The sequence below is a fragment of the Euleptes europaea genome, chromosome 1, assembly GCF_029931775.1.
Source record: "Euleptes europaea isolate rEulEur1 chromosome 1, rEulEur1.hap1, whole genome shotgun sequence".
NCBI lineage: Eukaryota > Metazoa > Chordata > Lepidosauria > Squamata > Sphaerodactylidae > Euleptes > Euleptes europaea.
The window spans coordinates 66,334,964-66,347,928 of record NC_079312.1 but is presented as its reverse complement, the minus strand read 5'-3'; the positions used below and the strand labels follow the sequence as shown (position 1 = coordinate 66,347,928).

The 12,965-nt window shown below is 45.1% G+C and overlaps 2 protein-coding genes across 2 annotated transcripts; both read right to left on the bottom strand.

Annotated features, from left to right (window-relative positions):
- Positions 1-1,288: 1,288 nt before the first annotated feature.
- LOC130492239 (platelet glycoprotein IX-like) lies at positions 1,289-9,174 on the bottom strand. The gene is made up of 2 exons (XM_056866041.1): positions 9,091-9,174; positions 1,289-1,887 (listed from the first exon to the last, which is right to left on the bottom strand). The coding sequence occupies exon 2, from the start codon at positions 1,884-1,886 to the stop codon at positions 1,344-1,346; it is 543 nt and encodes a 180-aa protein (XP_056722019.1). The 5' UTR covers position 1,887; positions 9,091-9,174; the 3' UTR covers positions 1,289-1,343.
- Positions 9,175-11,201: 2,027 nt separating this feature from the next.
- Positions 11,202-11,849, bottom strand: LOC130475337 (platelet glycoprotein IX-like). The gene has a single exon (XM_056847097.1). It carries the CDS (start codon positions 11,847-11,849, stop codon positions 11,202-11,204), a length of 648 nt encoding a protein of 215 aa, XP_056703075.1.
- Between the last annotated feature and the right edge of the window lie 1,116 nt (positions 11,850-12,965).

Here is a 12,965-nt window from a genome sequence, read left to right as displayed (position 1 = left end):
AATCAGCACATCTCATTGAGAAGACCAAGACAACTTGCTCTACTCCCCGCACAGGGTCTTCTAGAACTGGAAGGGACAATATCAGGAGTAGTGGGCAGTGTTACCCACATCTATGGTTCTTTGGTTTTCCCCATTGCAGCAGTTCCCTTCCATTGGAGAAAGTAAAAAAGAGAGACGAGGCAGGCCCCGTTCAGATTCAGTCCTGTCCCTACCTACACACGTCTGTCCAGGCTTCTGTGTTGGAAGTCTGAGGAGAATCTTGGGAACTGTTTTTTTTATACAGACAAATATTAGCCAATGATTGATCAAACCTGCCAAAAGGTGGACGAGGGAGTGCGTGACCTGCCTCCTGCCCGCCCCACTCCCAAACCTGCACCCTCCCTTCCATCACGAAGTAATTTCTTCAGAAACGGAAAGGAGTGTGGCCAAGCCTGTTTTTCAAACTGTTTTAACCCAACAGCCTCCAAGCTTTGAGGAATATGAAAGCAAAGGAGCCCACAGTATGCATTTGGGGAAGTGCGGGGGGTGGGGGGGGAGAGGTAATGATTGGCTTTGCTTTCTTGCCTTTTGCTCCCACTGGGTTAAGTGAATACACTGGAAATATGACTCCCCCAACCCCTGCAGCTGCTTTCACTAAGTTGTTTTTTTTTAAAAAAGGTGCTGAAACTCTTTCAGACTTGATCTTAACATTGCATGTTGTGGTTGAAAAGAAGCCTCCCATGGGAGGGGAAATCCCATTTCTGTCCCCCAGCGCTGCTGGCTCTGGATCCCTCTCCACACAGGCACTGGATCTCCTTCTCTCCCCTTCTGGTTCCTTCCGTTCGCCTCCTTCTGAGCTCCACCACCTCTGTTTGTGTGTCACGTGGGGCTTTTATGGTAACCTAAATTATTGTAAAACCACTGAAATTTCTTTTCTCTTTTTCTGCAATATCTGTGCAGATGTTGCTATTAACTTGGGGATGGGGACCACCACATTAGAGTTTTTTGTTTTGTTTTGTTTTTTAAAAAAACAACTCAGATTTTTGTGCAAACACCGAGGTTTTTATATTATTTGCTGTCACAGCTGGCTCTGCTGTGTGGATCTGCTTTGTCAATTAAATACAGGGATGTTCCATGAACATATTCTTTCTTGTTGAATTCCAGCTCTTAAAACAACAGCCAGTAATGCCAATTTTTCCCCATGTGCCACTGTACTTTTAATGGTAATCAGAAATAATTTGCTTGACCTTTCTTCCTGCTTGCAATAGACACTAAAATGATGAATAACTCCAGACTCTTCCTCGTCTTCTTTTCATCTGATTAGAACTTGAAGGTAACATGCCAAGGATCTCCATGCTGTTGCTTCAGATTTTCATTTTAAATGTAATCCTTTTTGCAATCATGAGACTCCCAATCAGAAAACTAAACCAGAGCACAAGAAGAAGGAGGAGGAATGCATCAACGAACAAGAAATCAAAACAACATTTTCTGGGACTGGAACAAGAAGTAAGTTCCTTTGTTAGCTCAGATATAGGTTTTTGGTGAAGTGAAAGAGGAGTGAAGCATTTCACGCCACTGCTAAGCAGGTCTCCGGGTTGATCTTCCACCCAGTTTTTCAAGTACCAAATGCCACAGTCACAATGCCATGGATTGCTAGACAAATTGATAACATTTAACACCTGAAGGTTATCAAATGCTCCTGCAGGTATCGATTTCAACTTGTTGTGCTGGAGGTACAGTTCTTGTGTTGAACTGGGTAGAAGTGGAAGAGTTTCCAGTTCTCTGAAGCTACAGTCTACTTTTTGTGGTTGGTGCTCTGAAGGAGAGCACGTGCAGAGGTCAGGACAGGAACGTACATAGCTGGTTTCAAGGAAGAGAAATATCAGTAATCCTTTCCGTGTGACCATTCTGAAAATTGAGAATATGGCATCAGCGCAGTGAAATAAGGCAAGGTATGTTCATGAACTATTATGCAATGTTTTGAACAAGAAATATTATTGAAGGTTTCAATTTAAATGGGAAATAAGAATGTCTTGATACTTCAGTACCCGAATCAATTGTTTTCCTTCCCTTTGATACAAAGCTCTGGTTGTGGCTGTCCCTTGATGTCTCAAATATCCCTGCATTTCCTTGTAGCTTGAAACCTGCACATGTCCTAGGTGTGATATTTGGGGGCCATAACAGCAGTGGAAGGGTATAACTGTTTCGTTCAGAAGTTTTGTTCACAGTTCAGAAGGACTCAGCCAGGCATCCACCTAGGCTCTGTCATTCCCCCCATCCCACTCCAGGAGCATGCCTGATCTGTCTTCTAAACAAAAGCATTTGCAACTTGGTCACTCAGTGGCAACAAACGTACATTACACCAGTGGTACTCACTTGACAGCTTGTGGAGAACTCAGATCTGCAATTACCATCAATCACAAAGAGTCACATTTACTTCCATCCCTGACATGAGGCCTGCACCTCAGGAGGGTGTTTCAAGGTGGGAACCATCTGCCAACCACAAGCCCTACCAGGCAAGGGCTTTGCCCAGTGCTCAGAAGACCTGTAGGTGGCATGCCAAGGAGACGCATGTGGCTTTTGAGCCACTGAGTATTGCTGTATTACACCAAGTAGGCTATTATCACACAGATCGGTTAGCACTTAAGCATTGGTGGCCAGAAGCTGTCTCACAGAGGGAGAAGGTGAAGAAAGGAGAGCAGGATGATGCTGTACTCAGTCACTGCCTAGCTGCTCAGAAGGGTGAGAAGTAAGGTTGCCAGGTCCTTCTTTGCCACCGGTGGGAGGTTTTTGGGGTGGAGCCTGAGGAGGGTGGGGCTTGGGGAGAGGAGGCACTTCAATGCCATAGAGTCCAATTGCCAAAGCGGCCATTTTCTCCAGGTGATCTGATTATCGGCTGGAGATCAGTTGTAATAGCAGATCTCCAGCTATTACCTGGAGGTTGGCAACCCTAGTGAGTAGCTAGCAGCAAAGAGCAGCAGCTGACCACCCTCAGACATTTCTGCTGTTCTTCGCTGACAGTTGCTCACCTCCTTCATTCTCAGCTGCGAAGTTGCAGGAATTTCTGGCACGACCTTCCATTCCCTAATGGGAAAGACATCTGGAGATGGCAGGGGAGTGTGACTCTTTCACATTCCTTTTTTGCTCCAACCTGGACCGATCTTAGCCTGTTTTGGGCATTAGATTTCTGGTACTCCCATTATGCTAGGCTTGTCATCCCCCCGCTGGGGGCAATAGATCTCCTGCCCCCAGCTGGTGCCTCCCCATCACTGCTCATCTAGCTTATAGGAAAATAGTAGTGGGAAACAGGGGAGTTGGCAGCATCCCTACATGCTGACATCACTGTCTGTGCACCCAGAAGTGATGGCACTGCATTGGTGGGGGGAAGCCAGGGACACTCTGGCATTTGGTCAAACCTGCCACAGAGTTTTGCCAAATGCCAGATTGTCCATGGTGTCCCCTGGAGATGTGCTGACATCACTACTGGACACATTGGCAGTGATATCAGTGTGTCACTGGTGACACTCGTGACATGATTATGTTGCCGGTGAGGGTCCCCACTGCCATGAAGTTCCACCTCGGTTGCCAGGCCCTGTCTGGCAACCCTATATCCTACGTACTGGGAGAGCATGCTATGTGTGATAATCTCAGTATGCACAATCACCATTTTGTCTGAAAAGAGCAACACACATATTTTGCAGATTCTGGAAACTGAATTATACATGCATTGTGTTTTTCAGGCACAATAACGGTGGCGTGTACTGAGATAATTACATATAATACCCTTTCCTATTATGTGGGATAAGATTGCTGGAAACACAATGCTTGAAAAGGGCACTTGAAAGGGCGTGAAAGGGTCCCCACCACTCCCTGCAAATGTGCATGCTGTGTACCAAGTAGGGCTGTCAAAAAAAAATTCGGTAAAGTTCGGCTTCGGCAAAATTCGGCCCTTTTAAATTATGGCCGTGCCGAAGTCCGAACTCCCCCGCTTCGGATCCCTGAAATTCGGGCTGGATCCAGAGTTCGGGGGAAAATTCGGCCCCTCCGCGGGCCTTCATGGGGCTTCCCTGAAGGCGCGCGGGGGGCTCTTTAAACAGATCTGCTGGAAGGCGCAGATCTGTTTAAAGGGCCCCCCGCGCACCTTCAGGGAAGCTCCGTGAAGGCGCGGGGGGGCAGAGGGGTTTAAAGACCCCCTGCCCCTCTTCCCAGGACTCCCAGGAAGAGGGGCGGTGGGATGTCAAGCCCCTCTGCGCTGTCTGCGCAGGCAGGGCAGAGGGGTTTAAAGACCCACCCGCCCCTCTTCCCGGGACTCCCGGGACTCCCAGGAAGAGGGCGGTGGGTTGTCAAGCCCCTCTGCGCTGTCTGCGCAGGCAGGGCAGAGGGGTTTAAAGACCCCCCCTCCTCTCTTCCTGGAACTCCCGGGAAGAGGGGCGGTGGGTTGTCAAGCTCCTCTCCCAGCCGGGAGGCGCAGATCCCCCCCCCCGCGTACCTTCAGGGGACTCCCTGAATTTGCGGAATTTATTTACTCGCCGAATTCGGCTCCCTGTTTTCCCCCTTTTTCAGTTCGGTTCAATCCGAACCGAAAAACTGCCGAATCGGGGGAAATTCGGCGGTTTTTCGGTTTGGGCCGAACCGAATCGACAGCCCTAGTACCAGGGCAAGATGCCCACATGAGGGCACGTCGTCCAGGCCTCCTAAAACCTGAAGCCAGCCCTAAATATAAACAGCCAGAGTACAACAATTAAAAGGGTATGAATATAGGAATTCATGATTTCATGACAAAAAATGAGAGGAAGCCACAACACTTACAGTAGCAGCTGGGCTAGTATGTGCTGCTTGATGACCCTAATAAAAGTGAAAATATTTGTGTTCATAACTCTTGTGTTATTAAACCCCTAACAAACAGTAAGCTACAAATAAATCTACATCACAATTTTTTTTTAAATTATGAAAATAATAAACATTTGCTGGGGCAAGTTTTCCGCAATCTAAGAGCTAAGTGGCTGCTTCCACAAACTAAAAACATTTAAGGCTATATGCTTTTAGCTTAATGAGCCCTTCCTTTTACCAGGGGTGAAAGGATGCTGCTGTCATGCCAAGGATATGATACCAATTCACTTTGCACATGCCTTAACTAAAGACAAGCACATTGTACAAGAAGTTAGTATTCAGCTCATTTGCCTCTAAATCATCCCTAAATTGGTACTGACTGAATCCATAGTCAACAAGATCAAGAGCAGAACACAAGCCGATGACAAATCAAGTAAGAAATTAAGAAGCATCTTAAGGTACATCCATACAGGGGCTTTGCTTCATTTTGGCATCCAAAACAGAGCAGGTTTGTTTTTTTAAAGCATCCACACAATATCATCCCCTAATAGTCCCTTTTGTGCTTTGTTGCTGCTTTGCTCTAAAACGTGGTTTGATATGACCTTTTGGGAAAGATTGCAATCAAATTGTGTTTCCACTCTGAGTACTTCAAGGTCCCATCCACATTGGCACATTTTCTTGTCTCAGCCCCTCATGGCTACTAAGATTTCCCTGCATGGGTTTTGGGGGGTGGCTTTGGGAGTTTTAAAAAATGGTGATTGCTGTAGCATTGTGACAGTTTAAAGATCTGTTGCCATGTTAATCAGAGGCATATTGCTTTGGAACATGCAAGTTATGTTAAGAAAGCCAGCTAAGTGTTTAACAAATTGTAAAATGAGGAAGTGTAACTGTTGAAATGTATGGGGTCTGCATGTTATTCTGTTGCTATAAATACAACAGAAGAGTGTTGTGGTATCTTAAAGACTAATACTTTTATTGTACTGGAAGAAATAGGTAGTACAACATGTGCTTGGCTAATACTCAGTTCTTTCCTTCAGAGGCAGACTAGCCATTAATTTCACCAGGACAATTCCTGGTGGGCCTCTGCTCTGAGGGCTGGTGGCAAGGCTAAAGAGGCCATCAGTCGAAGCAGCCAACAGAGGCATCTACAAAGAAACAGACTGCAAAGAGAGAGAAAGAGGCTGACCAAGGGGATGGCCAGGGGGAAATGGCCCTGTCTTGGAAGTAGGGTTGCCAGCTCCAGGATTAGAAATTCCTGGAGGTTGGGGGTGGAGCCTGGGGAGGGCAGCGTTTGGGGAGGGGAGGGACCTCAACAGTTCACAATGCCACAGAGTCCACCCTCCAAAGCAGCTATTTTCTCCAGGGGAACTGATCTCTGTTGTCTGGAGTTCAGTGTTAATTCTGGGAGATCTCTAGTCTCCATTGGGAGGTTGGCAACCCTATCTGGTAGGGAAGGGCTGCCTAGGACCCCCTTCCATGGCAGATTCCTCCACTGTTTCTCAGGGCTTCTCTGGCAGCTCCAGCTTAGCCAAGGTTGTGGGTTTTTTTAAGGTGATCCCAAAGCTGCTACTTCTCTAGTGAGTGTGTTGTGGTTAGTATTGCAGCCAGCATCTGATACATGTTCACTTGGAAGTAATTCCCACTGAAATAAGAACACACAAATCCCAGAACTGCCTTGGTGCAGGCAGAGGAAGAATGTTCTTTATTCCTGGTTCTGGAGCTGGATTTAGAAGTAAGCTGGTGTTCCACTGTTATGTAATGTGGAGAAGTCTACATAGCATAGATTCAGGAGCTGAATGCCTTTGCCTTCTACTTCAAACAAAACTACATTTCTCAACAGCCCCAGCAAATTGCTTCCCTGCTAGTTCCAGATGGGTGGTTTTGAGTCTAGCAGATACTTGCCCAGTAGTGAGTAGGGATGCCAGCCTCCAGGTGGGACTTGGGGATCCCCCGGAACTACAGCGATCGGTTCCCCAAGAGAAAATGTATGCTTTGCAGGGGGTGCTCTATGGCATTGTGTTACCCTAAGTAGGCAGTTTTCACATTAGTTGGGGGAATTAGCTGGGGAGACAGATCAAAAAAGGGTAACTGGGATTGATAACCTGTATACCAGGATAATCCTGGGTGAAAAATCTCAAATGAACAGGAAATTGTACAATTAATTTTGTATTAAACTAATAATTTGTAATTAAATTAATAAAACTAATAAAATGCACTTCAACAAAGATAAATGTAAAGTTCTGCATTTAGGTAGGAAAAATAAAATGCATAATTATAGGATGGGGAAGACTTGTCTCAGCAGTACTGTGTGTGAAAAGGATCTTGGGGTCTTAGTAGACCAAACACTGAACACAAGCCAGCAGTGTGATGCGGTAGCTAAAAAGGCAAATGCGATCTTAGGCTGTTATCAACAGAAGTATAGTGTCCAGGTCATGAGAAGTGCTGGTATTGCTTTACTCTGCTCTGGTTAGACTTCACCTAGAGTACTGTGTTCAGTTTTGGGCACCACAATTTAAGAAAGATGTAGACAAGCTGGAACGTGTCCAGAGGAGGGCAACAAAGATGGTGAGGGGTCTGGAGACCAAGTCCTATGAGGAAAGGCTGAAGGAACTGGGTATGTTTAGCCTGAAGAGGAGAAGACTGAGAGGGAATATGATGATCATCTTCAAGTACTTGAAGGGCTGTCATATAGAGGAGGGTGTGGAGAAGGTTGGACCAGAACCAACAGGTTGAAATTAAATCAAAAGAGTTTCCATCTAGACATTAGGAGGAATTTTCTAACAGAGCAGTGGGGAATTGAACCCAGTTCTCCAGATTAGAGTCTGCCGCTCTTAACCACTACACCACGCTGGCTCTCAGGGTATGGATGGGGACCTGAAAAAGCACAAAAAGGATGCCGTGGACCCCAGCAGACTCATGGGTGCTGCTGCACCTCTGCAGCCCACCCTAGATCCATGTGGCAGCAGCAACATGTCTGTGAAACGACAGGTCCAAGCCACACCTTTTGCCTCCTCTTACACTGCTGCCCTTCACTGATTATGCACATCAAGCAACTGCTTGGGTCACTGGGCCGCTGGATTGGCTGGAGTGGCAAGACTGAACTTCCATTGCTTGAAAAGCTTCAGCCCTCTGCAAGGCAGGCAAATAGGGTTGCCAACCACCAGGTACTGTGAAAGATTTTTGCTTATTGATGTTATATGGTTTCTTGAAGCTACGAACTGGATTCTTTCATTGTATATATTGATACATAGTAGCAGTGTGTGTTTGTTTCTATTAGGGTTTGTTGTACAGCACTTTGTGGGGTTTTCTGCATGTTGTAATTATCTTAGTTCACTATAGTAAAATTTATATTGCTTTATAGTGAAAGTTGTGAGCCTCGCGCTGTTGTTTTTTTTATCTAAACGTTACTTAGTGCAGCATAGGGGGTTTATTGTTTGTTTCCAACCACCAGGTACTAGCTTGAGATCTCCTGCTATTACAACTGATCTCCAGCCGATAGAAATCAGTTCACTTGGAGAAAATGGCAGCTTTGGCAGTTGGACTCAATGGCATTGAAGTCCCTCCTTTCCCCAAACTCCGCCCTCCTCAGGCTCCGCCCCAAAAACATCCCACAGGTGGTGAAGAGGGACCTGGCAACCCTATAGGCAAAGACCCCTTGGCATCTGAGCCTGGCTCAAAAAATGGCTTACAAAATGCCCACTGCTGCCCAGCAAGCTCTACACAAGAGGAAATCTCCCCCCCCCCCAAGAAAAGGTGTTAAGGGGCTTCTCACAAGAGCAAAACTGTGATGCATGAACTTTATAGAAAAAACTTTCATAAGACTTAATTCATATCATACCTAGAATTAAAAAATTAAAGCAAATAAAACCCATTATTGTTAAATGACTTTGAAACCTGATGTGTTAATAAAGAGGGACATTAGCATCTTTATTTTCATTTTTTTAAAACACAGCAGGTACTTTTATCAAAGCTTAATAAAAGTGTTTTATACAGCAGTGTTGTAATTGTCAGTTATATAAATCCATTTTTGTTAGATGCAGCTTAACAAGTTCTGACTATCCTCCACAGTTTTGTGGAAGAATGATAATTTAATACCAAACTACAAAACTGTTTAAATTACTGAGAACCTCAATGGTGTTATCAATCAGAAACCTTTGCTCTGGCTCTCCAATATTGTTTTGTAAAGCTTAGTCTTCAGTTCCTGCAGGAGCTGAACTGCAGTAACCTCCCTGCCTCCCCGATAATGCCTGAACTACCAGGTTTTCTTTATACAGCACTTACCTTCCTTCTCAAGCACATGGGGGATCCAGTCAGTTCACAGCTTCGCATTCTTTTATTTTTTGCTTTTAAACTATTTATTTTGACTTTCCCCCCTATAGGACCTGTGGCATTCTTCAGTGCACGATAAGATAGCTTTGGCTGCGACAGTAATTTCTTGCTTTTGTGGGTTGTGACAACAAGAAATGTAATCACCACAGCTTGTGCCACGCAGCTGAATTTGATGAGCTGTGTGGGAAGTGACTTTGGGCTCATGAAAGAAGTGGTTGGGTAGATAAACCGGTGACGCTCTCTCCGTATGTAGGCGTTTTAGCTGCTTTCTGCAAGAATTCCGTAGATAAAGGCATGCTGGTTTGGACTTGATAAGCAAAATTCTGCTTATTGCAATAGCTGCTGTTCTCCAGAGACTCACATTCAGATTCCCCGCGCATATATTCTTACAGCAAAGTTGTTGCTTTCTGCACTGGATGCAGTGGGGAAGGTGGGGTATGGAGAGAAGGGTCACTGTTATGTTGCATTCAGTTCTGGACCTTCGCTCACAACACAAACACTTTCTCATCTATTCCTGTACTGGCCTTATATGTGCTGAAATGAACTTGTGGAGACAAAGTGCATTAGCAATTATCAACTTGAGTTCTTACTTATCCAAAGCCATTTGGGTAATGATAAGGCTTCTTCTCCGATTTAAGTTAAGTAATAGACTAAGAAGACAAGGTGGATCTTTCCTTCCCCTTTACCTCTTCAGTTGCCTGTATATAGCAAACAACAATTCATTTTAATACAGGGCTAAATATATTCTAAAATATTCTAAATTTCTTTCTGTGCCTAAAAGCCAACCATATTTTTTGTTTTTAAAAAAAAGTTAAACAAGGCTAGATAATTATGCAGACCATAATTCAGGCCATATGTTCCATCTCAAATACTTGTTTGTTGATGCTGCAGACTCCAAGTTGTACTGTATAATCATTTTGCTATTACACAGAAATAAAATTGCACAGCACAATTCCATTATGAACACCAAGTGACACTCCCCAGTACTCATCATTTTCAACTAGAGAGTGTGTTTGATTGTGTGTGAGAGAGAGAGTTTAAGGATCTTTCGCCTGGCATCCCGTTTAACTGGATAACTTGAACTGTACCTGCTTTGTATACATGGCTCTGTTGGGTCAGGACTTAGGAAATAGTTTGCATAGCGTTTGTTATCTTAATTCTCTTTGGACCTGGCAAAACGCTGCTGCAGTTAGCAGAAGCTGTGGTGCATGAGAAAGCATTTCCACGAACGCAGATGACCGCATGCTGCAGTGTTAGCATATGCAGTAATCATTTTCACAGCCAACAGAATTTGATTGTAATTGGTTTTATTCCAGTGACAGTCATTGTTTCAGGAAACATAACACAGCCATGGTGGGAATTTTTACATAACCAACAATAGCAAACAAAATACAGCTGGTGTTCTTTCTCTGCCACAAGCGCCATTTAGTCATGTCTGACTTTTTGCTTACTTTTTGCAGAAACGTGTTTTATTTAACAGAGTACAAAGAAGGTGTTGAGCGCCTGGCCTGCTTCCGGCTGCCCTCCCTTTTGTATATCTGGAACAGGCTGGACTAGAGGAAAGAAGTTCTCTCTTAGACCTGCCCCAGTTGATCCCACCTCCAGAGCAGGTCCAACCCTAGACTAATGGCTAGAAGGATAGGGGATTGGTTGGGTTGCCAAGCTCCAGGTGGTGGCTGGAGATCTTCCGCTATTACAACTGATCTCCAGGCGACAGAGATTATTTCACCTGGAGAAAATGGCTGCTTTGGAAGGTTGACTCTGTGGCAGTATACCCCTTTGAAATCCCTCCCCTCCCAAACCCCGCTGTCCTCAAGCTCCACCCCCAAAATCTCCAGGTATTTCCCAACGCTGAGCTGGCAGTCCTAGGGCCTGGACAAGATCCCTATGGCCCAAAACTCAGTCACCACTCACCCTTCCAACCCCCACCCCAAATTCAGCAATAACAAAACAAAACACAACTGATGCTCTTTCTTTACCCAAGCCATGGCAGTGCTTTTTGTACAAACATTTCCTTTTTAACAGATGACTTTTGGTATTCTTATTCAAGAGCTATGAGGGCTTTATTTTGACTTCTGATCTTCCATGTCATGAATCTGCAGCAGCGGGACTTCAAAAGAATGCTGCTGTTCAGTAGCTTGGCGGGCTAATTTTCTGGAGCAATGCAGAACGCAGCATGCTAAAATTAAGACCAAAGCTGCAATAGCAATGAGTGGAACATCCCTCCAGAGGAAATCAAGGCAGTTGATTGGGGGAGGCTTCCGGCATCCTTCCAAGTCATTCCCACTCAGTTGGCTCAAGGCTTTCATCTTTACAGAAGCAGGACCTGCGCATGTAATGTTGGCAAGAGAAGCTCCACCGAAGTCTTCCAGCCACATCTTGAAATATAAAATGGAGCAGTCGCAGTGCCAAGGATTGTTGGAAAAATCCACTCTCTCCACTTTTCTCAAGATGTCCAGTGTGCCAGGACGGACTGTGGTCAAACTGTTGTTTTGCAGCTCAAGTATTAGGATGTCGATTGACAGGAGAGGCAACTCCTTCAGCCCCAGAGAAGAGCAGTCTATCCGCCAACCCAGTTTTCCTTGCAGTGGCTCACACGAACAGGGAGGGCAGGGCTTGGCTTGAATTGTGCAGAACAGCAGTAACAAGAGCAGCCCTCTGTTCCCGCTGGTAGCTGCAGGATAAGAATATGCATAGTGTAACGTGTTCATTCAGCACACAGAAAATCCTGAATTCCCTGGAAATATCTCTCCTTTGTACAAATTATTCCTAAGCAATATAGCACTATGAGTATCTTGGGATGCTATACAGAAGTAACAAAAGCAGAGGAGATAGTAATCCACGCATCTTCTTTGGTTTTTGTCTCTTTGCCTGAGCCATTGTGAGAACTATTTAAACCCGTTATTACAGAAAATTGAATTTGCTTGAAGTATATGTCTAAATAGGGACTAAAATGGTTGTGCTCAGACAGAAGTTTAGAGATTTTGGTCCAGGCTACTGTCCTAATTTATGGTCCTGGAATATCAGAATACTTGAGACTGTAGGCTGTGACAGTGGCTCACAGACAGCCATGTTCACATTTACCATTAACCAAAAGATCCACGTAACAACTAAATGACATTCGCACCACTCCACCAAACAAATACGTAAAATCAGAAATAACTATTCATGTTAAATACATAATTATAATCTTTTTTAATTATTAGAGTAGCTTGGATACATAGGATTGCTTCTCACCACGACTGTTGAACTTTAGCCAGCCCCTTGTGTATCTGGAGTAAGGAGAAGGAATAGGGTTGCCAGGTCCCTCTTCACCACAGGCGAGAGGTTTTTTGGGTGGAGCCTGAGGAGGGTGGGGTTTGGGGAGGGGAGGGAATTCAATGCCATAGAGTCCAATGGCCAAAGCGGCCATTTTCTCCAGGGGAACTAAACTCTATCGGCTGGTGATCAGTTGTAATAGCAGGAGATCTCCAGCTAGTACCTGGAGGTTTAACAAGGTCCCAATATAACCATAAAGGCACCTTCAATACACAGAACTAAAGCCAATTCAACCGGTAAAAATGCAAATGAAAATAGTGACAGACACAAAGTCCTGAAAAGTAAAAAGTAAAAGCTAATGGTCGTAGCCAAACAGTGAAACAAGACCCACAGCCAAGATGGGCAAACCGTCAAAAGATCCGGGAGGGCATGGAGCCCATCGTGTCACATTGCGGCAGAGGCAATGGTACTCACGAAGCAGCCAAGCCACGCCGGGGAAGAAAAGGGAGTGGCGGGGCCGCACAGGACTGGAGTGTCTGAAGCTTGCGTGCACTTTTCAGACAGGGTCT

What these genes read in the sequence shown, in the direction of transcription:
- LOC130492239 (XM_056866041.1), bottom strand. Translation starts at nt 1,886, where the DNA reads ATGGTCACACGGAAAGGATTACTGATATTTCTCTTCCTTGAAACCAGC.
- LOC130475337 (XM_056847097.1), bottom strand. Translation starts at nt 11,849, where the DNA reads ATGAACACGTTACACTATGCATATTCTTATCCTGCAGCTACCAGCGGG.